General features: G+C 38.8%; 1 protein-coding gene across 3 annotated transcripts in view; it reads left to right on the forward strand.

Moving 5' to 3' along the window:
- Positions 1–24,389, forward strand: part of TTC29 (tetratricopeptide repeat domain 29) — a 244,286-nt gene that overhangs the window by 60,664 nt on the left and 159,233 nt on the right. For all 3 annotated transcript variants that reach the window (XR_002315255.2, XM_020901271.2, XM_020901272.2), the window contains exon 7: positions 17,645–17,857. Coding sequence is in view for 2 of the 3 variants with exons in the window: in XM_020901271.2 (XP_020756930.1) it covers positions 17,645–17,857 (213 nt within the window). In the remaining variant the exon portion in view is untranslated. The remainder of the gene's footprint in view (positions 1–17,644; positions 17,858–24,389) is intronic.

The raw sequence follows: 24,389 nt of genomic DNA on the forward strand, positions 1-24,389 counted from the left end.
ACCTAGAAAAAGCACTGGGATTCAAATGAGTAGGATTTTTAAAAATGTGTGCTCATTCACTCAGTCATGTCCAACTCTGTGTGATGCCATGAACTGTAGACCACCAGGCTCTTCTGTCCATGGGATTCTCCAGGCAAGAATACTGGAGTGGGGCACCATCTCCTTCTCCAAGGAACTTTTAAAAATGGATAAATCATCATTATATGTTAAAAAGAAAAAAAAGAGTAAAGCATTCCAAAAGTTCGGTTGTTTCTTGCTTAAAAATTATTGGCAACACTTTTAGAGTTGATCACGACACACAGTTGGGTCTCAACCCTGTTCAGGGTAGAGTTTCTGGCTCTGCTCAACCTGGAGTTTGACTCATAAATTTCTGGGACCCTTTGCATTGTTGCCGTCATCAGCCTGGCTTTCTTCCCTCCCACCTTGCCTTCTGTATTTCTCTGTGTACATTCGTATTTTCAGATCCATCATCTGCCAGACCATCGGATCCCCATCCTTCATTGGATGGCTCTTCAGAAAGTAAAGGAGCCCTCTCATCCCCACCCTGTCTTCTCTCTGCTTGAGCTCAGGTTCGCCCCTGGAATGGACTTGCACACGCACCTCGCGTGTAACCATGTCTGGGGTACTAGTTGTCTGTGGGTTTAGTGGGGTAATGAGCCTTTCTACCCCTAGCCTGCAGTCTCTCATCATGGAGCTACATTTGCTGCTCTGCCTTCCTTTGCTTCCCCCGTGTTGGTGCTGACTGCTCTCAGTACCTCATACAACCAAGACGGGACCATACTGTGTATGAATCTGATCCTCACTTGAGAGAAAATTTTCAATCATATTTGCTGTGGGTTGGATCGGGACCCATTAGGAGATGTTGACTTTTTTTTTTTTTTTTTTTAAGAAAAGGCCTTCTTTTTAAAAATTTTATTTACTTGTTTGTTTTTGTCTGTCCTGGGTTTTCATTGCTGTCCGTTGACTTTCTCTGCTTGTGGTCAGTGGGGGCTACTCACTAGTTGTGGTATGCGGGCATCTCACTGCAGTGCTTCTCCTGTTGAGGAGCATACTCCCCCCCACCCCACCAGGAAAGCCCTTCTAGGTGTGGGCTTCACTAATTTTGGCTTATGGGCTCTACAGCGCAGGTTCAGTAGTTAAGACACACGAACCTAGTTGCTCCCATGGCATTTGGAATCTTCCCCGACCAGGGATCAAACCTGTGTCCCCTGCATTGGCAGGCAGACTGCTAACCACTGGACCACCAGGGAAGTTCCCAAGAGGTTGAATTCTCAACCTCAAGTACATGTGAATGTGACCTTATTTGGAAATAGAGTCTTGGCGAATGATCGAGTTGAAATGAGGTAATTAGGTGGCCCCAATCCGATATGACCGGCATCCTTATAAAAAGGGAAATTTGGGTGCAGAGAAAGACATGTACAGAGGGAAGATGTGAAGACATAAGGAGAACCTCATCTACAGGCCAAGGACCAGGGGACCTTCCTGGTGGTCCAGTGCTTGAGACTTCACCTTCCAATGCCAAGAGTACAGACTCGACCCCTGTTTGGAGAGCTCAGATCCCACATGCCTTGGTCAAAAAAAAATCCAAAGAAAACCTGCTAGGAGTGAGGCATTGGACAGATTCTCCCTCGCAAGCTCCAGGAGGAACCAGCCCTGCTAACCCACACCTTGATTTTGGACTTCCAGCCTCCAGGACTATGAGAGAGTAGATTCTGTTATTTAAGCCACCCAGTTTGTGGTACTCAGTTATAGCAGCCTCAGGAAACTAATACAATATTCGATATAGTGTCAGTGATTTTTATTAACTAAAAAAAATTGTTATTTTAGGAAAGAATAAAGGAATATAATAATGGTGGGGTGATATAATTTGACATGAGAAGGATGTAATGTTCTCTCATTTTAAACATTTATCGTGGGTGGTGATCAATTGAATATCATCTAAAATAATCTAAGGAGATTTTTTTTAAAAAACTCCTTAATATCTAATATAAACAGTCTCTTCCTAGAGTTTTAGCTTTTTACCTTATCCTATATTCCATTACAAAAATGACTTTATTTGGTGAATATTTTCATTCTTCAGCATTTGAAATGAAATTTATCATCACAGTATTTAGTTCTCAAAAAAAGGTTAAAATATAATAATATAATCAAAGATTTTAATATTGTCAAAGACGCTACATCAGATGGATAGAAATTTCATGGTAATTTCTTATTTGTCATGGAATAATGTTTGCCAGTTTGTTAGAAAAACAGCCTTAATAACTAAAAGAAATGCAAAGGATATATCAGTTTTTAGTGTGGTATTTTATTTTCTCTTTCATTTTATTAAAAATTAATAGCAATGTAAGCTCTGTTGAGAGGATTTAAAACCCATCAAATATACAAAATCTCAATTGAGGCAGCCCTGGAGAAGGCACCAGTGCTGTGGAATGGTGGCAGACTTATTTTGCTTTAAATGCTCTTTCACACTATTAGAACTGGTTCTTGTGCATGTGCTCTCTTTTATTTGGAAGGGGAAACTAGCTAATTTTAAAGATTTCATTGAATTATGAAGTAAAGAGAAGGACAGAACATTTTTACAGTTGGTAAAAGTAATAATGATGAAGATTAAAGAACTATTAGAGATCCAATCATATTGTTAATCATGAAGAAAAGTGGGGGATGTTAATTATTGATTGGTTCTTTGGATACAAGGGAAGTCCAAATCTACAAGGATATTAGAAACATGGGACAAAAGCTTTGATAAAGATATAAGATATATAATAAGTTTATTATATAAAGATATAAGGCAAATATTAGTCATGGTTGATAGACATTGGATGATCATCTTGGTCTGCATAGTTAACCGAAGGGCATTTGAACATCAGGATAGAGATGAAGTCTAGCAGAAGAAAAACTGTTAGATTGGACAATAACCTTAGATTCCCTTTTGACACTGCTGTGTGCTAGACAACTTTGTGTATCTGGGTAAGTTATTTAATCGTGGTAGATCTTGCTCTCCTTGTCTATACAATGAGGGAGTGGGAGCAGGATTGCTCTGAGTTCACTTCCAGCTCTACTTTGTATGGTCACTTAAATCACTATTGAAAGATCAGTCCTTAAAAACTGTCAACTTCTTTAATTTTCCTTTAGAACATTAAGTGTATTTGAAAGGGGAGGTCTTGCTTCCATGAATAACCTTTCTGCTGCCTTTCCAAGTGGTGGGATTACTATTGTGTGTGCAGTAGGTGCTTAGTAGGTACATATTCTCCTGGTCTCAAGAGCCTGCAGGCTTTATCTGCTCATCCCTGTTGGTCCACTTGGATGCTGGGCTACTGCCTACAAACAAGGAAATTCTTTGAAGGGTTGTAGCTTGGGTGGGAAATAGAAGAGAATTGTTCCCTGGGGATTAATTTTATAAGTGTTCATGATCTCTACAGTTGGTATTCAAGAAAAGATGCTATAGGGGTGACACGAAGGGTCAGGGAAAAGACCATTTAACACTTCTTAAAATGCAAAAGCAAAGCAATCCTGGTTCCTTAAAATAGTACTTATATATATATATATTGCTGGTGATAATGTACATCATTTAAATGGTTTTGGAAAGTAATGTGGCAATGCATAGCAACTACAAAATTTTCCATACATCTTTATCTGCTAATTTCACTTCTAGAAATTAAAATATATATATGGGAAAATATCCAAAGAGGTTAATTGTAACATCGTTTATCATGGAGAAATAATCTAAATATTGAAGCACTAGACAAATGATTAAAGTATACACCTGTGCTTCCCAGGTGGCACTAGTGGTAAAGGACCCACTTGCCAATGCAGGTGACATGAGAGACCTGGGTTCAGTCCCTGGGTGGGGAAGATCTCCAGGAGGAGGGCATGGCAACCCACTCCAGTGTTCTTGCCTGGAGAATCCCATGGACAGAGGAGCCTGGCAGACTGCATGCCATGGGGTCACAAAGAATTGGCCACAACTGAAGCTACTTAGGATGCATGCACGCCTCCCAAAATAAGATGCAGCCTTTATAATGCAATTATGAAAATATTTGGGGGATCGGGATGGGGAATACATGTAAATCCACGGCTGATTCATGTGAATATATGACAAAACCACTGCAATATTGTAAAGTGATTAGCCTCCAACTAATAAAAATAAATGAAAAAAAAATAAAAAAAGAAAATATTTAATATGGAAAGTATATCTAATAAAATAATTTAGGCAAGCAAACTTACCCAAATTATAGTAATCTCTTTATAACTGTGTAAATATTATGCATGGATAGAAAAGTAGAATGATACTTGATCAAAGTAAAAACATTTTGATTGACTGATGGTGTTATTGTTAGTAATTTTTGTTTTTCCTTGTAGTGTTTCCTTCATGCTGATATAATATTTTTGCCCATAAAATAAGTAAAACATATATTGCATTATACATTTGCTAAATATCACTTTCGTGTTTTATTAAATTATATTTTCAAAATTCTTTCATAACATTTTGAGTCAATATTAGGGTCACTAATCATCCCAGTTTGCCTGAGACTGAGGGAGTTCCTAGGACTCTAGATCTCTAGTGTAGGAACGAAAAAAGTCCTGGTAAACCTGGAGGAATTGGTCATCCTAAAGCATAGTGGTGGTGCTAGTGGTAAAAAACCTGCCTTCCGATGCAGGAGACTTAAGCCAATGCCTGGATCCCTGGGTTGGAAAGATCCCCTGGAGGAGGGCATGGCAACCCACTCCAGTATTCTTGCCTGGAGAATCCCACAGACAGAGGAGCCTAGCAGGCTACAGTCCAAAGGGTCGCAAGAGACAACTGAAAGCAATTTAGCATGCACACACGTAAGTGCACTCACATTGCTGTGCAACACTCACCATCATCCAGCTCCTGAATTTTTCGCCTTCCTAAACTGAAACTCTGTCCCCGTTAAGCACTAAGCCCCCATTCCCCCTCCCCACCGCAGTCCCCGGCATCTGCCGGTGAGCGTTCTGACCCTGTGAATCTGACTAGTTCTAGGTGCCTCATATGGCTTCCGTGGTGGCTCAGACAGTAAATCTGCCTGCAGTGCAGCAGACCCGGATTTGATCCCTGGGTCAGGAAGATCTCCTGGAGAAGGAAATGGCAACACGCTCCAGTATTCTCGACTGGAGAATTCCATGGACAGAAGAGCCTGGTGGGCTATAGTCCATGGGATCACAAAGAGTCAGACATGACTGAGCGACATATAAGTGAAGTCAATCAGTATTTGTCTTCATATACATGTGTATTGAAATGCATTTTTAAGGTTTACTTAAAAGGTCCTAGCATCGCATCTTAAGAGTCCCTTTGGAGGAAACATTTCCAAAAAGATTCTCTGGAAGAGCACACACATAATTCTGTTCAGGTTTCCTAGTAACCATGTGAAATAAATCCAGTCCAGAAAGTGTCTAAGTATGAGCATCGATTACTCTCAACACCCACCCTTCACTGAGGCTGTTAGACTGACTGCAGGCCTGTGACAGCAGCTCCCCTTTAATCTCTGCATGATTTCAAGACTTACTACTTCCAGTATTTCATTTCCTGGGTAAATTCCAAGACTGGATTTTAAAAATGGGCACTGGTATACATTATCTAAGGTGCATCTGACTTGATCAATATTAGAAACTGAGTCACTTTATATTTGAATAAAAGTGAATATCATAGTTTAAAAGGCTTTTTTTTTTTTTCAGAAGTTAAGTGAATTAGCATTGCTATTTCTACATAAATTAATTGTCACTTTTCGGGACATGTCAGTTTATTTTCCATCTACCATGTGTACATGTTCCTAAGACCTTATAGTATTTAATGAAGAGATCCTTTTTAAGTATTGATAGCCACAAGAAAATTATTCCATGTTTGATCTGTGTTAAAGAATCAAAGTCCAAGATCTTTGAATGGAACTTAGAATAAAAATGTAATTAGGTTACATCCCTAAAGTCTGATATATCTTTAAACAAGACTGCAAATGAAACTTTATTAGAGCTTCAAATGAATTATTTCATTGCCTTTTTTTTAACTCATTTTCTTCCCCTTTTCTTTCATGTCTGTGTTACTGACATTGCGGCTTGTATTTTACCTGTCTTTTTCAGGGTGATTTAATTATTTACTGCTTAACGAGTAGTACAGAGAGGAAGCTTCATTCAGAGGTGCCTGCTCTGTAGTGGGTTTCTCTTTTTCAAAGCTTTGCAAGGAGGTCTTGAATAGAGGCACCAAGGCTGCAGTTCTTGCCCCGCTGAATACGCTGTTCTGAAAGCAGTATTTCCTCTTGTCTCTGAGCAGAGGCACTGCCCCAGAAATACCTCCTAGGAGGGGCCACTGACCAAGAGTGAGTGGGGTGCTGGGCGCAAGCTGGATGAAGTGTGCTGTTTCCAACTAGTGTCTTAAAGGCTTTCTGTTTGAATACGTGATACCGTTCCATAACATTTTTTATTTGAAGCATTCCATAGAAGAGGCTCGTCCGGGGTGCTAACACAGCTTTTTCAGTGCCCCTTTCAGCCACACCCTGAGGTTGGCACTGCTGTCCTTGTCTCAGAACCTTTAAAGAAAGGACAGAGGTCTGATGATATCATGGTGTTGGGGTCTTTGCTTTTAAGTCAAACATTGGACAGTTTCCAAAAACGGGTCACCTTGAACAAGTAAAGCCATCATGAGCTTTGGGCGTGGTATGTGAATTTAGGCCAGAGAACCCCTGATGCTCATTTTTATTTATCCCTAAAATGTAGATACTATTATCACACATATGTGGAATCTAAAAAACAAATGAAGATAACAAAATGGAAGCAGACTCCCAGATACAAAGGACAAACTAGCGGTTACCAGTGAAGAGATGAGAGGGAAGAGGGACAAGAGGGGGTAGGGAATGAAGTGGTGCAGACTGCTGTGCACAGAGCAAGTCAGCTACCAGGGTGCCTTGCACAGCACAGCGGAGGCAGCCGATTTTCAGAACGTTAATAATCTATAAGAATCGGGAACACTGTGTGCAACAGAACTGATACGGTATTGTAAATCAACTATACCTCAATAAAAAATAAAGATTTAAAACAAGATGAAGATGCATATATATGCATATATGCACATCTGATATATTGGGTTGGCCAATATATATATGTATATGTATGTATGTGTATATATATATATATATATATATGTATATATCTACTACTATTAGTGCTAGGCACATAGTAAGGACTCCACTCTTGATGAAAGTGAAATAGGAGAGTGAAAAAGTTGGCTTAAAGCTCAACATTCAGAAAACAAAGATCATGGCATCTGGTCCCATCGCTTCATGGGAAATAGATGGGGAAACAGTGTCAGACTTTATTTTTTTGGGCTCCAAAATCACTGCAGATGGTGATTGCAGCCATGAAATTAAAAGACGCTTACTCCTTGGAAGGAAAGTTATGGCTAACCTAGACAGCATATTAAAAAGCAGAGACTTTACTTTGCCAACAAAGGTCCGTCTAGTCAAGGCTATGGCTTTTCCAGTGGTCATGTATGGATGTGAGAGTTGGGCTGTGAAGAAAGCTGAGCACCGAAGAATTGATGCTTTTGAACTCTGGTGTTGGAGAAGACTCTTGAAAGTCCCTTGGACTGCAAGGAGATCCAACCAGTCCATCCTAATGGAGATCAGTCCTGGGTGTTCGTTAGAAGGACTGATGCTGAAGCTGAAACTCCAATACTTTGGCCACCTCATGCCAAGAGTTGACTCATTGGAAAAGACCCTGATGCTGGGAAGGATCAGGGGCAGGAGGAGAAGGGGATGACGGAGGATGAGATGGCTGGTTGGCATCACTGACTCAATGGGCATGAGTCTGAGTAAACTCCAGGAGTTGGTGATGGACAGGGAGGCCTGGTGTGCTGCGATTCATGGGGTCACAAAGAGTCGGACACCACTGAGCGACTGAACTGAACTGAACCGAACCGTTATTTTCCTCCCTCCACACTCACCTAAATAGATTACTTTGTTAGTTGTTGTTGTTTAGTCGCTAGTTGGTGCCCAGTTCTTTGCAGCGCCATGGACTGTAGCCCATCAGTCTCCTCTGTCCATGGAGTTCTCCAGGCAAGAACACTGGGGTGTCATGCCATTTCCTTCTCCAGGGAATCTTCAAGACCCAGGGATCGAACCCATGTCTTCTTTACCACAGGTAGGTCCTTAACTACTGAGCTACCAGGGAAGCCCTTCAGTTAGTTAGGTTTTTGTAATATCCAAAATTAGCAGATACTTATTTCAATCAGAACAGCCATGTATAGGGTAAATCCTCCTCATTCCCCTCCATCTCCCATAAGAGAATCAATAGTGATACTTCAGCATCTACACTCCACACCTTTCTCTTGGCTCACGTAACCATAGTACACATCAGCAGAATGTGGTTTATGTAAAATCGTGAGCAATCTGTAATTCAAGTAAGAATTACGTGGTTGATCAAGTCTAGAGCAAAATAATTCATTAGTTGATCTAATGTCAATATTGGCTATATTTCTCCTTAGACTTTTATGTTTGTCAACACTTTTTACTTATGATTTTAAGATGAGGCAGAAAGTTCTATATGCTTTTTAATGGCTAGTATTAATTTACTGTTGTTTATACAGCGTACAAGTGGTTTACCCTTTAAAAAATTATTGGAGAGATTTCAGTACTTCCAAGTGTGAAAATTTAAGAGCAAAGCTGCCTAATGCTTAATCCTTAGGAATTATAACACTTGGATAGAAAGTACCATCTGAGCATAATAATACGTGTATTATAAGTGATGTGCCATGTCCACCACTGACCACAATTCAGCTATCTAAAATCACAAGCAACAGCAGTTAATAATAGTTCCTCCAGAATATTTTAGAAGCCCAGGCAAATGCTTTTGAATTTAAAAATTAACTCACCAGCATTGCCGACATCAGTGATAAAGGCTTTGGTGAATTTCTCCTATGCCTTCCTTCCTGTCTTCCTGGGATCTATTTTCATTGTCTTGGTTTGGTGACCTGTATTCTTTAACAGAGACATGGTGGCACACCTACAACATCCATCTGAAATCTTTGCTCAAAATGAGAAAGGAAGGATTCTGGTTTTTAAATAGCACCTTGAAAATGAAAGTGTTAGTCATTCAGTTGTGTCCAACTCTTTGTGACCCCATGGACTGTTGCCTGCCAAGCTCCTCTGCCCATGAAGTTCTCCAGGCAAAAGTACTGGAGTGAGTTGCTATTTCCTTCTCCAGGGATTTTTTCTTCCCAACCCAAGGATTAAACCCAGGTCTCCTGCATTGCAGGCAGATTCTTTACTGACTGAACCACCACCTTACATTTTCTCTAGACATCCCAGGGTAGCTACTCAAAAGTTACGAGCACATTGTCTTCCCAGTTTGTTAGGGGTGGTATTGAGTTTCAGAAACAAAATCTTTGTTTTCTGGCATTCCATCTTACACTGGTGTTCAGTGGGTTAGAACACAGAACAGATCTTCCCTGATAAGCGATAAATCCTTAAAAGCGATAGTTTCCATTGGGAAGTATGACAGACCCTTAATATTTCAGCATGGATCATGCCGTTATAATTATCATAATTGAATGTTAAAACCCAAAGATAATATAAATTGTTCATGCAGTTAAACTGAAATGGAAAGCAGTGTCTTTTGTTTTAATAAAAAGGCAATAATAACATTTTTCTCTTTTTGCTGCTGTTCAATATTGCTTCTAGCAGAGTTTATGCCTACATCATACAGAATAGTACCAACCGCCAAAGATGTCCAGTAGCTTCAGATTAAAATGTAGTATAAGATACATAAGGCTTTATTGTTCCTTTAGGTTGTTGTTTTAGGCCAAAGTGGAATATTTCCTTAAATTCTTCAGCAAATGTGCACCATTTACAACTAAATATGCTTATGACTTATACCAAGGCTGCTGAAGAAATAGGCCTTATGGGCCTGTCAAATTATTCTCATGCAGTTGTTCCTGTAGCATTATTTTTACTGGCAAATGTACAAGTTGATAGAAAAGGAAATAATTAGCTACTTTCAGAACTGCTGATGCATGGAGCTAAAGCAGGCCAGCCTGGGTGTCTTAGAGATTGTGACATTTGAAATTACCTGAACATTACTAGAGCCATCTTTGGACATAATTAACACCTTGCCTAATTAATGTCAAGTCTAGACAGAGTCACAGCCTATTTATGAAATATTATTTTGTTTCAAACTTGCTTTCACCTTTATTATATTGCAAACTTTAGATTCGTGTGCTGTTTTCTTAAGTGGAGCAACTTCTTTTTTTTTTTTTCTTTTTTTCTTTTCCCTCCCCCTTCGAGTAATCAATGCACTGCTGAATGAGTTCATTTTAATGCACTCAATCATGCCTCTAATGTTCGTAGCTTACGGGCGCAAGCATCAGTAATGCAGGAATGTTATATGGCTTTAGTTTGGGCCATTTCATAAAATATTCATGGAATCAAAAATGTGCATCAAAATAGCGGCTGGGAGAATTACATTTATGTTCCTGCTTTTATGGCAGCTTCACATTTAAACCCATTTGTGTTAATATCTAGTCAATCTTCGTACTTTAAAAAAAAAAAACTAAAATGGGAGAGACCATATACATTCTCCTTTGCTTAATATTTGTTTTAGACATCTGCTGTCATACAACAAATATCTATAAACTTTCAAAGATGTTGTGCCAGGAAAGAGGGGTAAGCAGCAATTTGGGTAACACCCAAATGTATAAAACCTTGTTTTCTCTACATAGTGTTTGTCTTAACATCCTACCAAACATTTTGCAGTTTACAACACTGTCAGGGTTTTTGTTTGTGTTTTTAAACAAATGCGGGGATTTCTTGTTTATGTGGGCTTTGGGTAATGGGAACTCCTTTGTAGTAGTTTTATTTTAAGAGTACACTGTCTTTTAGATGAAAAACTATAAACATATACCAACCTTGTTGTTTCTATAGATGTTGTATAATTGTTTAAAAAAACAGAAACAAACCAGAAAAGCCAAGAAAGACTTGGGACTGAGCCTCCTTCTGTGCGCACCTGGATTCTTCTCGTTTGCAGTTGTTCACAGGGTGTCTCCCAGTTCAATGTGTGAAACATATCTCTCCCAGTGTGATACGTTTTCTGATAGTATCTCATGTTCTTGAGATAAATTGATTATTGATGGAAGGCCATCTCCAATCACTCCCACAAAACATCTTGGCTCCATTTTCTTCCCTGATCAACTTGAAATATGAGTGGATGCTCTGGATTTTTGTTCTGGTGTAGCACCAGGCATTCCGAGTGATGAGACACAGCATGTCTTCCTTATCACAGTTACTCCTGTGATCTTTGTTACTCATACTGATGAGTAATTCCTGGTGCAAGAAGATAAAGCTCCTGTCCCCTCAAGATACCTTTACCATCTGTGAATGTGCCTGAATCCTCCTCTCTTTGGTTTTCAGTAAACTTTTACTTTTGTGATACCTTGTTCTAATTGTTTTTCTTCTCTCTGTCCTCTTTCTCAATGAAAAGTAATGTTAATGCCTGAAAATGCCAGAGAAGGATGACTATCTAGACACTTGTCCTTCAGGAAGGTTGATGGTGGGATCTGGGAGTCTTGTCTGGTCCTGATATATTAAAGCTCATTTGGTAACAAAGGGCAGACATGCTGAACATGCTGAAGAAGCTATAAAGGGCTGCCATGAGCCAAACTTGAAAATCTGACTTAGGATCTTCGTTTATATTTGCATTTAGCTTTGTCAGAATAATCACTGGATTGATGACCTTTTATACTATTTCTCTCAGGTATATTAAATTTAGAATTTTTAGATAAAAACAGGATGCCTTATATCCTAATATATATCTAATTGATATTAACATGAGTCTTTACTCATAAATTAAGAAAATCTTTAAAGTCCTGTTCACTGTTGGAAATATAAATTGGATGGAAATGATAACATTGTTAGTCATGCTTAAAGGAAAATATTTTCCTATTTAAATTCATATGCTCCCTTCATAGACATTTTAATATTTTTAAATCAGATATTATAGCATATCATAATATGTACTTTCACGTTCTGACCAGCCTTTAGAAATTACAGCCCGGTCATTTGTATGCTTATGATTATTTGGATCAAATCCTTGCTGGCTTACTTACTCTCCTATTTGCCACTGGATAACTTTAGAAATGATTCCCTACATTCAAGAAGGGCTGGAAAACTCTTCTTCCTCTATGTAGGCACCTTGGTTTAAAACAGTGCTGATCACTACTATATATAAAATAGATAACTAATAAGGACCTACTATTAGTTATAGCACAGGGAATTCAATGCTCAAAATAACCTGCATGGAAAGAGAATCTGAGAAAGAATGGATATATGTATACGAATAACTGATTTCCTGTGCCTTACACCTGAAACTGTCACAACGTTATTGGAACTATGCTCCAATAAAAATTTAAAAAGAAACAAACAGGGCTGATCAGAACCCCCTGGGACCTCCTCTGTGGCAAAGTGGTTGAGGAAGCAAACAGAAAGCCATGAGTAGCTGGATGTGATCACAGGTTGGGACTATGTTTGTGACATCCTCGGTACCCTCACCCCACGGATGTCGCCTCACAGTTTAGGTTAAAGTAGAGAATCTAGATGCGGACTACAGAGCTGGTTGTACACTAGACTCCCTCAGGGAGAGCAGTGAGGAGCACATCACTGTAGTATCTGTTCATTCATGTTGGAAGTTCTTGTGCCTACCTGAATAGGGGCACAGAGTTATAGACCTGGAAGATGCTAGAAATCATGTAACTCCAGCTTTGTTTTAACTTGAGAGCTTTATGTCCAGACAATCTGACTTATTACTCCATCTAAGTTTTCTGACTTGCTCTGATATGGTAGGACCAAGCTTTTTGGGTGGCTTGGTGATCCTGGGTTTAAACCTTAAACATCATCTTTTAGCAATTTGAGTCATTTAATGTTTGTGAGCCTTAGTGTCCTCTTTGGTGTAAAAATAAAAATCATATTTATCACACTGTTTTGAAAGGTTAAATAAGATAATGTATGAGGGGGAAAAAGCCTTTTTTGACTAGCAGCCACCGCTCTTTGAGAAACAGTAGTTCTCTGTACCTTTTACTGAGTATCTTGGCCTATGCTCCTTTCTAATAGCAGAACTCAAGTACATAAGAGCTTAACTTTGGCTGGTAATTATCAGCTAGGCAGTACACTGATACTAGTCCCCATTGCTTAGTCAAAAATCAAACTCAACTGAAAAGTCTATTTCTCAATCATTCCAAGGCCCCCTTCCATACTAATCAACTGAAACCAATGTCCCAAGAACCTCTCTTATTTCATTTCTGCACAGACAGCCTGTGCAGGAAATCTGATGACATCAGTAACCGGAAGAGAAATCTGGCTTGTTTGGAATACCGAGACACAGTCCCCACCTTTCTCCCTGCCTTCCCGATCTTCATCCCCCTCCCCATTTCCTTTCCCCACTTTGCCCCTCCCTTCCCCTTACTTCCCCTTTCTGCTTGATGTGGATCAAATCTTGGACCCAGTAATCACTTCTCATATACTGTCTACATCATTATGCATCATTTGCATCTCATTATAATTAGTTGGGTTACCCATAGCGTCCTCTCCTGGCTCTCCTTCTGGAATTCTTAGTGAATCTGTTATTGTATAACACACCTTTGGACCCTCTTTCCATATGGTTACTGTGTGTGACCACAGATGCTGTCAGGCCCTTCTTAGTCTGCTTATAGTCCCCAATTTTTTTTTGGAACTCTCTGGTTTTCTTACAGTTCCCTGTATCCATCCATCCCTATTTACATGACCAAAGAGAAATATGTATCCATACTTTATGAATAAATGGATGCTGGATGTAAAAAACGAACTCTCATATACAATCTTTCCAGGGATACAGAGCTATACTTTGCAGACAGAAATATAGTTAACAGAGGAAACATAACACACACATATGTCAATGCTCCATTCGAGTTTTAAAAAAGAAATGAGAGTCATGGGTATTTGGAGAAAGGTGTTTCTACTGAGTAGTGCTGCAGGAGAGAGGTGAAAAACTGTACCTGCTTTTGTGGGAGGTGAGAGAAAATTTGTCAGTTAGATGTAAAGACAGAACAGGAAACGTCAACCGTGAATATTCGTATCAAAATGAAAAAGAACTCGGCATTATTTTAAAATAGCTCCTATTACATATTTCTTTTAACTCACTTACGTATTTTGATGCTAGAAACAGTAGCAAATGCCAGTAATCAGAAAGAAAAACAGAAAACAAACCATTCATCACCCAGATAACACTGATACTGCTTTGTAAATGTTTTTTGGTGATTTTCAGTATTTTCACTTATCATAAGCACCTGTCCATGTAATCAAATATTCTTCTGTAATATCATATTTATGGCTTTGTAGTCTTTTATCATGTGAAAATTTCATAATACAAGTTTATAAACAGCTCAGCATCACAAGCCACCCCCTCCCATGTTTCTTTGCTGATACACCCTCCTTCTGCAAGGGGCTCAGGCTGGTCACGTCTTTACTGAATTTTTGTACAGATCATTTCCTCATTATATATCTCTGTTATGTTTCTTTGAAAATACTACTTCTTTATATGTGCATTTTAATATTTATTTTTATAACAAATTCAGTGCAAAAATCATTTCAGTTCAGTTGCTCAGTCGTGTCTGACTCCTTGCAACCCCATGGACTGTAGCACGCCAGGCTTCCCTGTCCATCACCAACTCCTGGAGCTTACTCAAACTCATGTCCACTGAGTCAGTGATGCCATCCAACCATCTCATCCTCTGTCGTACCTTTTTCTCCATCTTCAATCTTTCCCAGCATCAGGGTCTTTTCTAGTGAGTCAGTAGGAAGAAATTATATAAAATAGTCATAGCAGGGGACTGTTCAACATGTAATGTGCAATGCATCTTTTTTCCCGTTGTGTATTTTATAGCTTTATTGAGATGTAGTTGACATAAAATATTATATATGTTTAATGTGTACAATGTATTGATTTGATATAGTTACATGTTGCGAAATGATTCTGACTGTAGGGTTAGTTAACACCTCTGTCGTGCATCTTATTTAAGGAAATTGAACCTAATATGTCCTACATAGGGTCCTTTAATTAGTCATGATTATATTTTCATCAGGACTCAACTACGTATTTTGTTGGAAGAATATGTTGTACTTAAAAGAAAATAAATAGTGGTTATATTTCATTTGGCCTGTGGATTTTAAAAAAATATTATCATTATGCCAACTGGTAAAAGTAACTATGTTTATTGAACACCTACTCTGTATCAGATATTGAACATATGTTAATTCATTTCTCACAATAACACCTTGAACAGTTACATTATGATCTTGTTTGCAGAAGCCTTAAGTTTGGGCACAGAGAGGGTAGTAGTTAGCCTGAGGCTAAACAGCAGAAGGGTTTCCCAGGTGGTGCTAGTGGTAAAGAACCTACCTGCCAGTGCAGACGTAAGAGATACACGTTCCATCCTGGGTCAGGAAGATACCCTGTAAGAGAGCATGGCCATCCACTCCAGTAGTCTTGCTTGGAGAACCCCATGGACAGAGGAGCCTGGTGAGCTATGATCCATTGGGTCGCATAGAGTTGAACATGACTGAAGTGACTTAGCACGCATGCATGCAAATAGCAGAAATGGTACAAGTGGTATAGGAACTCAGACTGTCTACGTGGAGCCTACAGTTACTCTTAAATACTATTATTGGGATGCCTAGATGTAAGTGCTTTTTCAGTTAATTCCAGTTAAGTAACTCCAGTACCATCACAGAGTATTTATATTACAGGATTTTGTGTGTATTTTCACAAGTCAGTTCACAACTAAAATACAGTCTATAGTGGGGAACTACAAACTACCCTTCCAGAAATGTGCTTGCTCACATTTTAAGGAATCAAATGACTCTAAGTTAGAGTTTTGGCTTTGAGAAGATATATTTTCAACTATATTATAAAATATAATTAAGAAGGGTAGTTGTTACCTTTTATTATTTAAAATTAAGCAGAGTATACAAAGTCTCCTTGGAAAAAGTTCAAACTTTCAGAAGTAGTTTAAAGCTCCATAATATTTAAATTTGAAATCTGAAGCAAATGCAACCTCTCTCAAAATACCTCAGTTATTGAGAATGAAGAATTGCTGCTTTAGTGAGATAACAGGACAGCAGACGGGTTTAGAACATGGGCTCTGGAATCAGACTGCCCAGATCTGCTGAGCCACTGGCCATGCAATCTTGGGCAAAATCGCTTTTTAAAATTATTTATTTATTTATTTTTAGCTGTGCTGCATCTTTGTTGCCGCACAGGATTTTCTCTAGTTGCGGCAAACAGGGCCTGCCCTCTAGGTGAGGTGCTCGGCTTCCCGTTGCGGTGGGTTCTCCTGTGGAGCACGCAGCTCTGGGGCGCTCAGCCTTCAGGAGTTGTGGCACGCGGGCTCAGCAGTTGTGATTCCCAGGATCTGGGGCACAGACTGGATAGTTGTGGCCCACAGACCCAGTTGCTCCATAGCATGTGGGGTATTCCCCAGTCAGGGACCAAACTTGTGTCTCCTGCACTGGCAAGTGAATTCTTTACCACTGAGCCGCCAGGGAAGCTCACCGGCAAAATTCTCAACCTCACTCTTTCCTTCTGTAAAATGGAATCACAGCAAGTTTATATTCCACAGGACTGTTCTGACGATTAAATGAGAGATACATATATAGTACACAGCACCCATCCCTTGCATGCATCATGTTGAGTAAGTAAATGTTAGCTAATAGGATTCCTGTTAATAATTAGTATTTAACATTCACACCATTTCTAAACATATTCAATTCTCATTAATTTCTACTAGCCCAAGTATATCCCTTTAACAAGTGTCCATCCAAAATCAGTGCTGACTGCTCACAGTAGCTAGGACATGGAAGCAACCTAGATGTCTATCAGCAGATGAATGGATAAGAAAGCTCTGGTACATATACACAATGGAACATTACTCAGCTATTAAAAAGAACTCATTTGAATCAGTAAATGAGGTGGATGAAACTGGAGCCTATTATACAGAGTTAAGTAAGTCAGAAGGAAACGCACCAATGCAGTATACTAACGCATATATATGGAATTTAGAAAGATGGTAATGATGACCCTATATGCAAGACAGCAAAAGAGACACAGATATAAAGAACAGACTTTTGGACTCTGTGGGAGAGAAGGCGAGGGTGGGATGATTTGAGAGAATAGCATTGAAACATGTATATTACCATACGTGAAACAGATCACCAGTCCAAGTTCGATGCATGAAACAGGGCACTCAAAGCTGGTGCACTGGGACAACCTGACGGATGGGATGGGGAAGAAGGTGGGAGAGGGGTTCAGGATGGGGGACATGTGTACACCCATGGCTGATTCATGTCAATGTATGGCAAAAGCCACCACAATACTGTAATTAGCCTCCAATTAAAATAAATTAATTTTAAAAAATCAGTGCTGAATCTCAGATCCATATTGAGATAGTTCCTTTCAATCAGCTGAAGTCCTCTTCAGCCTTAGAAAGGCTTGAATGCATTCCATGGTTCTACCCTCCTTCACCCCACTTTAATAGTAAAGTGTAAGAAGTATTTAAAATATTTGAAGCTATGTTCTGGTCTGTGGTTGGTATTTATGAATGGCTTTTATTCCTCAGGTCAGCTTCTGGAAGCTGCGGAGCATTATGAAGCCTTCCATCAATTGACGCAAGGGCGGATATGGAAGGATGAGACAGGCCGCGTTCTCAACTTGTTGGCCTGCGAGAGTCTCCTGAGGACCTACAGATTACTCTCAGACAAAATGCTGGAAAATAAAGAGTACAAACAGGCCATCAGAATTCTAATAAAAGCTTGTGAAATAGCCAAAGAAGGTGGGTGGAAAAGAGCACTCTCACACTGCTGCCTTTAATGGGCAGACGCTGCTTCTCCCAAGAGGGAGGTAAAAACCGTCAAGTGTTTGGGTGATTATTTCCTATGAAATGCAGAGACAAATGCCATCAATATACTTTCAAATTTCACTGTAAAACAGAGGGGGCTTAGTGCTGACAACAAGAAATCCATTAGTTTCTTGAAAGCTTTATCTCCAAAATTGCAACCCTCTGGGAGTAATGTGATAAACCAATAAACCCATAATGAGAAGGTAAGGTCATTTGCAAAAGTTAAGGGTGTGTGTGTATGTGTATGTGTGTGTTTGTGTGTGCATGTGCGCATGTGTGTGCACACACACACGTGCACTCTTTAAGTCATATATTTCTTAAAATCTGAGAGACCTTTCACTGTTTGTAAATTCCCTTTTGTCAGGTAATAGGAAATATATGATGGATATTAAGTTAGGAATAACAGGAAGATGAGGTTTAATATATTTTAGACCCTTGCCTGTCAAATTGTGTGGCCTTTGGACTGACAGCATCAGCATCATCTGGAAGCTTGTAAGATACGCAGCATCTCCGACCCCACTCCAGACTGACTGCATCAGGATCTGCAGGTTTGCAAGATCCCCGGGTGATTCATATGCACACTCACAGTAGTGAAAATGCTTTTGTGAGAGCTGATCACATGCTTGGTATTCTGTATTATTTGCATATGTGTAAAATATAAAGAAAAATTTGGAACATACACTCATAAGCTTTTACTTTGTGAGATGCAAAGTAAAATAAATTACCTCAGAGTAATTTATTAATAGAGTAGCCCTTTCATGAAGGAGGAAAAGATGGAAGTTATGCCCTTGAACCGAAGTTCATTAGCTTGTGTTTATATTTAATCAGTTGGTTTACTGAGTAACAAATGGCTTATTTGGAGTAAACAGGACTGATAATCTGGGTTTGATTTTAATTTTTTAAAGAGTGAAAGTAAAATCTTAGCTTATTCTCTCTGTTACTTTTTAAAAATATTATTAGTTGAAATAAATATAACATTGAAATATGTATCCCACTGAATGAACTGCTTTTGAATGAATGGTGATCGAGTACCTTCCCCAAAGGGGTAAACACTGACATAAATAGTTAGCTCTTAGATCAATTTCAGCAGCTAACTTTAGTCATGTGAAAAGTTATGTGGAATTTTAATGTAAGTTAATGTTATCAGTTAGGAAAAGGTATTTCACTTTAGGTTCACATTTGCTGATTTGTAAGGTAATTCACAAAGAAAGCAAAGTTCTTAGGGTCTCTTCCAACAATCAGAGCCTGCAAGCAGTTTCCTTTCTGAAAGCGTCTCTCAAAGGACAGATGAAGAGAATAGGAGAAAACCAACTTCTTATGCTGTAATAATTTTGAGTATCTTTTGAAACCAACAAATATTTGTGCCCATATTTTTCATATAAGAAAGAGCACAGGTTAAAAGATGGCACAGTATTTCACAGAGCTCTGACAGCAGCTGAAATTCTCTGGAACAAATCACCCCTTCTTGTTGCCTTCTGCTTTGGTCAGGGAGCCTGAAGCAGCAAGCTGATGATTGCGTGGCTTGCCTCCCACATTGGAATACATTGTATTTGAAGAGGACTGATATCCATAGTGCACCAGCTCCTTTGTTAGGGCACCTTTGTGTAATGCACAAGTATAGCATCAGCCATACAGTGGTCTCATGACTCTAGTATTCTATTATCTTCATATTTCAATCATCATTGGTCTTTAGTAAATTCACAAAGTTGTACAAACATCAACACCAACCCCATACTCACTAGAAGTCATGCCCCGCACCTTTCTTCCCCTGTCCCCTGGTAACCATTCATCTTCTTCTGTCTCTGTGCATTTACCTCTTCTGGATAGTTCACACAAATGGAATTAGACTATGCATGTTCTTTTGTGTCTAGTTTCTTTCACTTAGCATCATGTTTTCAAAGTTTATGCATCTTGTAGCATGTATCACTACTTCATTCATATTTATGGCCAAATAATACACTATTGTATGATTATTATCACATTTTCTTTATCCATTCATCAGTTGATGGACATTTCTGTTGTTCCCACCTTTTGTCTGTGATGAATAATGCTACTCTGAGCATTTGTGTACACGTTTTCAGTTCCTCTGGGTGTATACCTGGTTGTGGAATTGCTGGGTCATATAACTCTATGTTTAACTTATTGTTCTTGTTCTTCTCCAGTCGCTCAGTTGTGTCTGACTTTTACGACCCCATGGACTGCAGCACGCCAGGCTTCCCTGTCCTTCACCATCTCCCAGAGCTTGCTCAAACTCATGTCCATTGAGTCAGTGATGCCATCCAACCATCTCATCCTCTGTTATCCCTTTCTCTCCTGCCTTCAATCTTTCCCAAGATCAGGGCCTTTTCTAATGAGTCAGCTCTTTGAATCAGTTGGCCAAAGTATTGGAGCTTCGGCTTCAGCATCGGTCCTTCCAATGAATATTCAGGATAGATTTATTGAGGAACTGGCAACGAGTTTTCTCAAGTCACTGAACTGTTTTACATTCCCACCAACAATGTATAAAGGGTTTCACTTTAGCCACCTCCTCACCAGCACTTGTTGCTCTGCCTTTTTACTACAGTCATCTTTAGTAGGTATAAAGTGATATCTCACTGAATTTTTTTGCATATCCCTATTGGTTAATGATGTTGAACACCTCTTTGTGTGCTTACCATCCATTTGTGTGTCTTCTTCGCAGACGTGTATTCAGTTTCTTTGCCCATTTTTAATTGGGTTATTTTTCTTTTATTATTGAGTTATAAGAATCTTCTAATATTCTAGAGCAAGTCCTTAATCAGATTTGTGATTTGAAAACACTGGGTTTTGTTTTCCCTTTCTGATGGTGTCCACTGAGGCCCAAGTTTTCAATTTGATAAAGCCCAAAGTAATGTATTCCTTCTTCTGTTGTTTGTGCTTTTGATATCACAACTCTGAAGGTTTCCACTAATCCAAAGTCATGAAGATTTCTATATTTTATTCTAAGAGTTTTATAGCTTTAAGGCCTATATTTAGGGGTGTGTGTGTGTCAAGAGGGTCCAACTTCATGTTTTGCATGTGGGTGTCCAGCTGCTCCAGTACTAGTTGTTGAAAATGCACTTCTTTCTCAGTCTTGTCTTGGGACTGTTGATAAGTTTCATTGACCATAAATGTGAGGGCTGGTGTCAGAAGCCATCTTTGTCTTCTTCCTGATCTTAGGGAAAAAGCTGACTTTCACCATTAAGTTTAATGTTAGCTGTGGGGGGGGTTGTAGATACTTTTTTTAACAAGTTGAGGAAGTTCCCCTCTATTCTGAATTTGTTGAGGGTTTTTTTAATCATAAAAAAGGGTTGGATTTTGTGAAATATCTTTTTCTGCATCTATTACGATGAAAATGTGGTTTTTCCTTTCTATTAAAAATAGCATATTACATGGATTGATTTGCACATGTTGAATCAACCCTAAATTCCTGGGATAAATCCAGCTTGATCCTGGTGTTTAATCCTTTTTATATACTCCTGGATTGGCTTTGCTAGTAATTGTTGGGAATTGTCTGTATTTATGATAGATGTTGGCTTGTAGTTTTCTTTTCTTGTGTATTTTGATGTCAGAATAACACTGGCTTCATAGAATGATTTGGGAAGTGTTTTCTCTTAGTTTTTGGAGGACTCTGTGAAGAATTGGTGATGATTGCATTTTTAATATTCAGTAGACTTCATCGAAGTTATCTGAGCTTCTTTTGTGGAAAGTACTTGATTTCTTAATTTAAGTTCTTATTGTGTATCTATTCATATTTTCCATCTCTTCTTGAGTCAGTTTCAGTATTTTGTATCTTTCTATTTTTCCATTTTATCAACTGTATCTAATTTGTTGGTATACCATAGTCCATAATATTCCTTTATAATATTTTTTTATCTCTGTAAGAACTGTGGTGATTTTCCTCATTCATTCCTGATTTTCATAATTTGAGGATTTTCTTTTTTTCCTTGTTCAGTCTAGCTAAAGATCTGTCAATTTTGTAGACTTTTTCAGTGAACCAACTTTTGGTTTTGTTCATAACCTCTTTTTTCCCTATTCTCTATTTCGCTTATTTCCTTTCTAGTCTTTATTATTTCCTTCTGTTTGCTTTAAGTTTAATTAGTTCTTCTTTTTCTGCTTTTATAAAGTGAAAAGATATTTCCTTTTTTAAAAAACAGGCATTTATAGCTATACCTGTCCCTCTAGGCTGTGCTTTAGCTGAATCCCACAAGTTTTGGGGTTTTGTATTTTCATTTCCATTCATCTCAAAGTATTTTCTAGTTTACCTTCTCATTTCTTCTTTGATCCAGTGATTATTTAGAAGTGTGTTTAATTTCCACATAGTTGTGAGTTTCTCAAATGTTTGTTATCTTTAATTTCATTTTCTTGTGGATACCATCTCCTCAATGATATCTACTACCCTGACAGCTGTATTTAATATTGAAACCTGATTTTTTCTTTGTATCCCTACTTAGCATTCTCAAATCCCCTTAACCTGCTTAATTTTTTCCCCGAAAATACTTATCACACTGAAACTTACCTAATTTATTATGTTTATTTTCAATTTTCTGTCTTTTTCTTTTATTTCTCTCAAATATAAACTCCCCAAGGACAGGGAGTTTGTCTGGTTAATGTGCTGGTGGATTCCAAGTGCTGAGAACTGTGCCTGCTATTTGTTGTTCAGTCACTCAGTCGTGTCTGACTCTTTGCGACCCCATGGACTGCAGCACGCCAGGCTTCCCATCCTTCACTAACTCCTGGAGTTTGCTCAGACTCATGTCCATTGAGTCCATGATGCCATCCAACCAGCCCATTCTCTGTTGCCCCCTTCTGCCTTGTATAGGATGGCCCTAATAAGTAAGCACTGGATAAATGAATGAGTGAATATGGTTAGCCAAATAACAAAAGGAAGGTTTAGGGCACATTTTAATAAAACATTTGAGTTGCTCCCAAGAACGTTTTCTCTGTCCATTATTCCACCTGGGATGACTTCCTCTTTGGATTCTCTAGTAAACATACTAGGGTAAGAATGAACAGTTTAGTTTTGAAAATAAAAACATACTAATTTCTTTAAGATAAATGATTATTGACTTGAGTAGTATGGCTAATATAAATTTAACCCACTCAGGCAAATAACACAATATAAATAGTATTTGACACACTTTTTTTCTTTTGTATGTCACTGTTGAGTGTGTCACTCAACAGTACTATGTTTTCCTTTGTTACTTTATTACTTTCAGTTTATCTTAACTTCATCTCAATTAGTAAACAGGAAGTTCTTATACTTAAATCCTATTTTAAAACTATTATTTGGTGTGATCTATTTCAGTTAGCTGTTTCAAAATCTTTCTGTCTACAGGGATAGTTTTTTTTTTCCTAGTTCTCTGCGTTGCTTTTTACATAAAGTTTAATGCAAATAATGATCCTGTATGCAAACATGCAGTTGTCACTGCTTTACACCATTTAACACAGGAAGTACAAGTCTCAAGTAATCAACCTTTAATTGTCAAAGAGGCAACTTCCCACCATAGTCTCTTCCTTCTACCCCTTCTTTTCCTTCCCTAGTCCCACCTTTCTTACCAGCAGTCATAAGCCTATAGCAGAGAAAGAGTGAGGACCCAGCTGAATTATGAGTTCAAATTTCCCAGACTGAATCACTAGCATCATCAACTCTGCTGAAGTGAGATCTTGAGGGTATAATTCTCTGCAATTGATGAAATTGTCAGAGAAGAAAAAATATACTGTCACTGGCATTTGCTGTCCTGTTTCTTGCAGTCTTCCAGTTGAGCCACTGCTTCACAGGAGGTAATTCAGTGAGTGCCGAGTGTGTATGCAGTGTGGAGAATTGCTAGCTCCTGTGGAAATCCATCATGGTGGGAATGCAGAGTGCAGAAATCTAAGAATCTTTACTTTCCAAAGATAAAAAATGAGGCTACATCTGTCAGCATTTGCATTACCCAGGAATTAGGTAACATTAAAAGGCAAAGCCTTCCAAAAGTAAAAGAGAATAGTATTATTTTTAAAAATAAGAACCTCCCATAATTCTTGCAAGTATATTAGATTTACATGTTAAAGTCTGTGCATTAAATGTTAGTAAAATATCTATTTATTAGACAGTGTGACGTATGTCTTGTTGAAGCACATGTTGCTGCTGCTGCTGCTGCTAAGTCTCTTCAGTCGTGTCCGACTCTATGCGACCCCATAGTCGGCAGCCCACCAGGCTCCCCCGTCCCTGGGATTCTCCAGGCAAGAACACTGGAGTGGGTTGCCATTTCCTTCTCCAATGCATGAAAGTAAAAAGTGAAAGTGAAGTCGCTCAGTCATGTCCGACTCTTAGCGACCCCACGGACTGCAGCCCACCAGGCTCCTCTGTCCATGGGAGTTTCCAGGCAAGAGGACTGGAGTGGGGAGCCATTGCCTTCTCTGGAAGCACATGTTACATGTTTACATATTTGGGGAAAAAAATTTTATAATGCCTGGAATAAAGCAC

The sequence above is a fragment of the Odocoileus virginianus genome, chromosome 12 (assembly GCF_023699985.2).
Source record: "Odocoileus virginianus isolate 20LAN1187 ecotype Illinois chromosome 12, Ovbor_1.2, whole genome shotgun sequence".
Classification (NCBI taxonomy): Eukaryota; Metazoa; Chordata; class Mammalia; order Artiodactyla; family Cervidae; genus Odocoileus; species Odocoileus virginianus.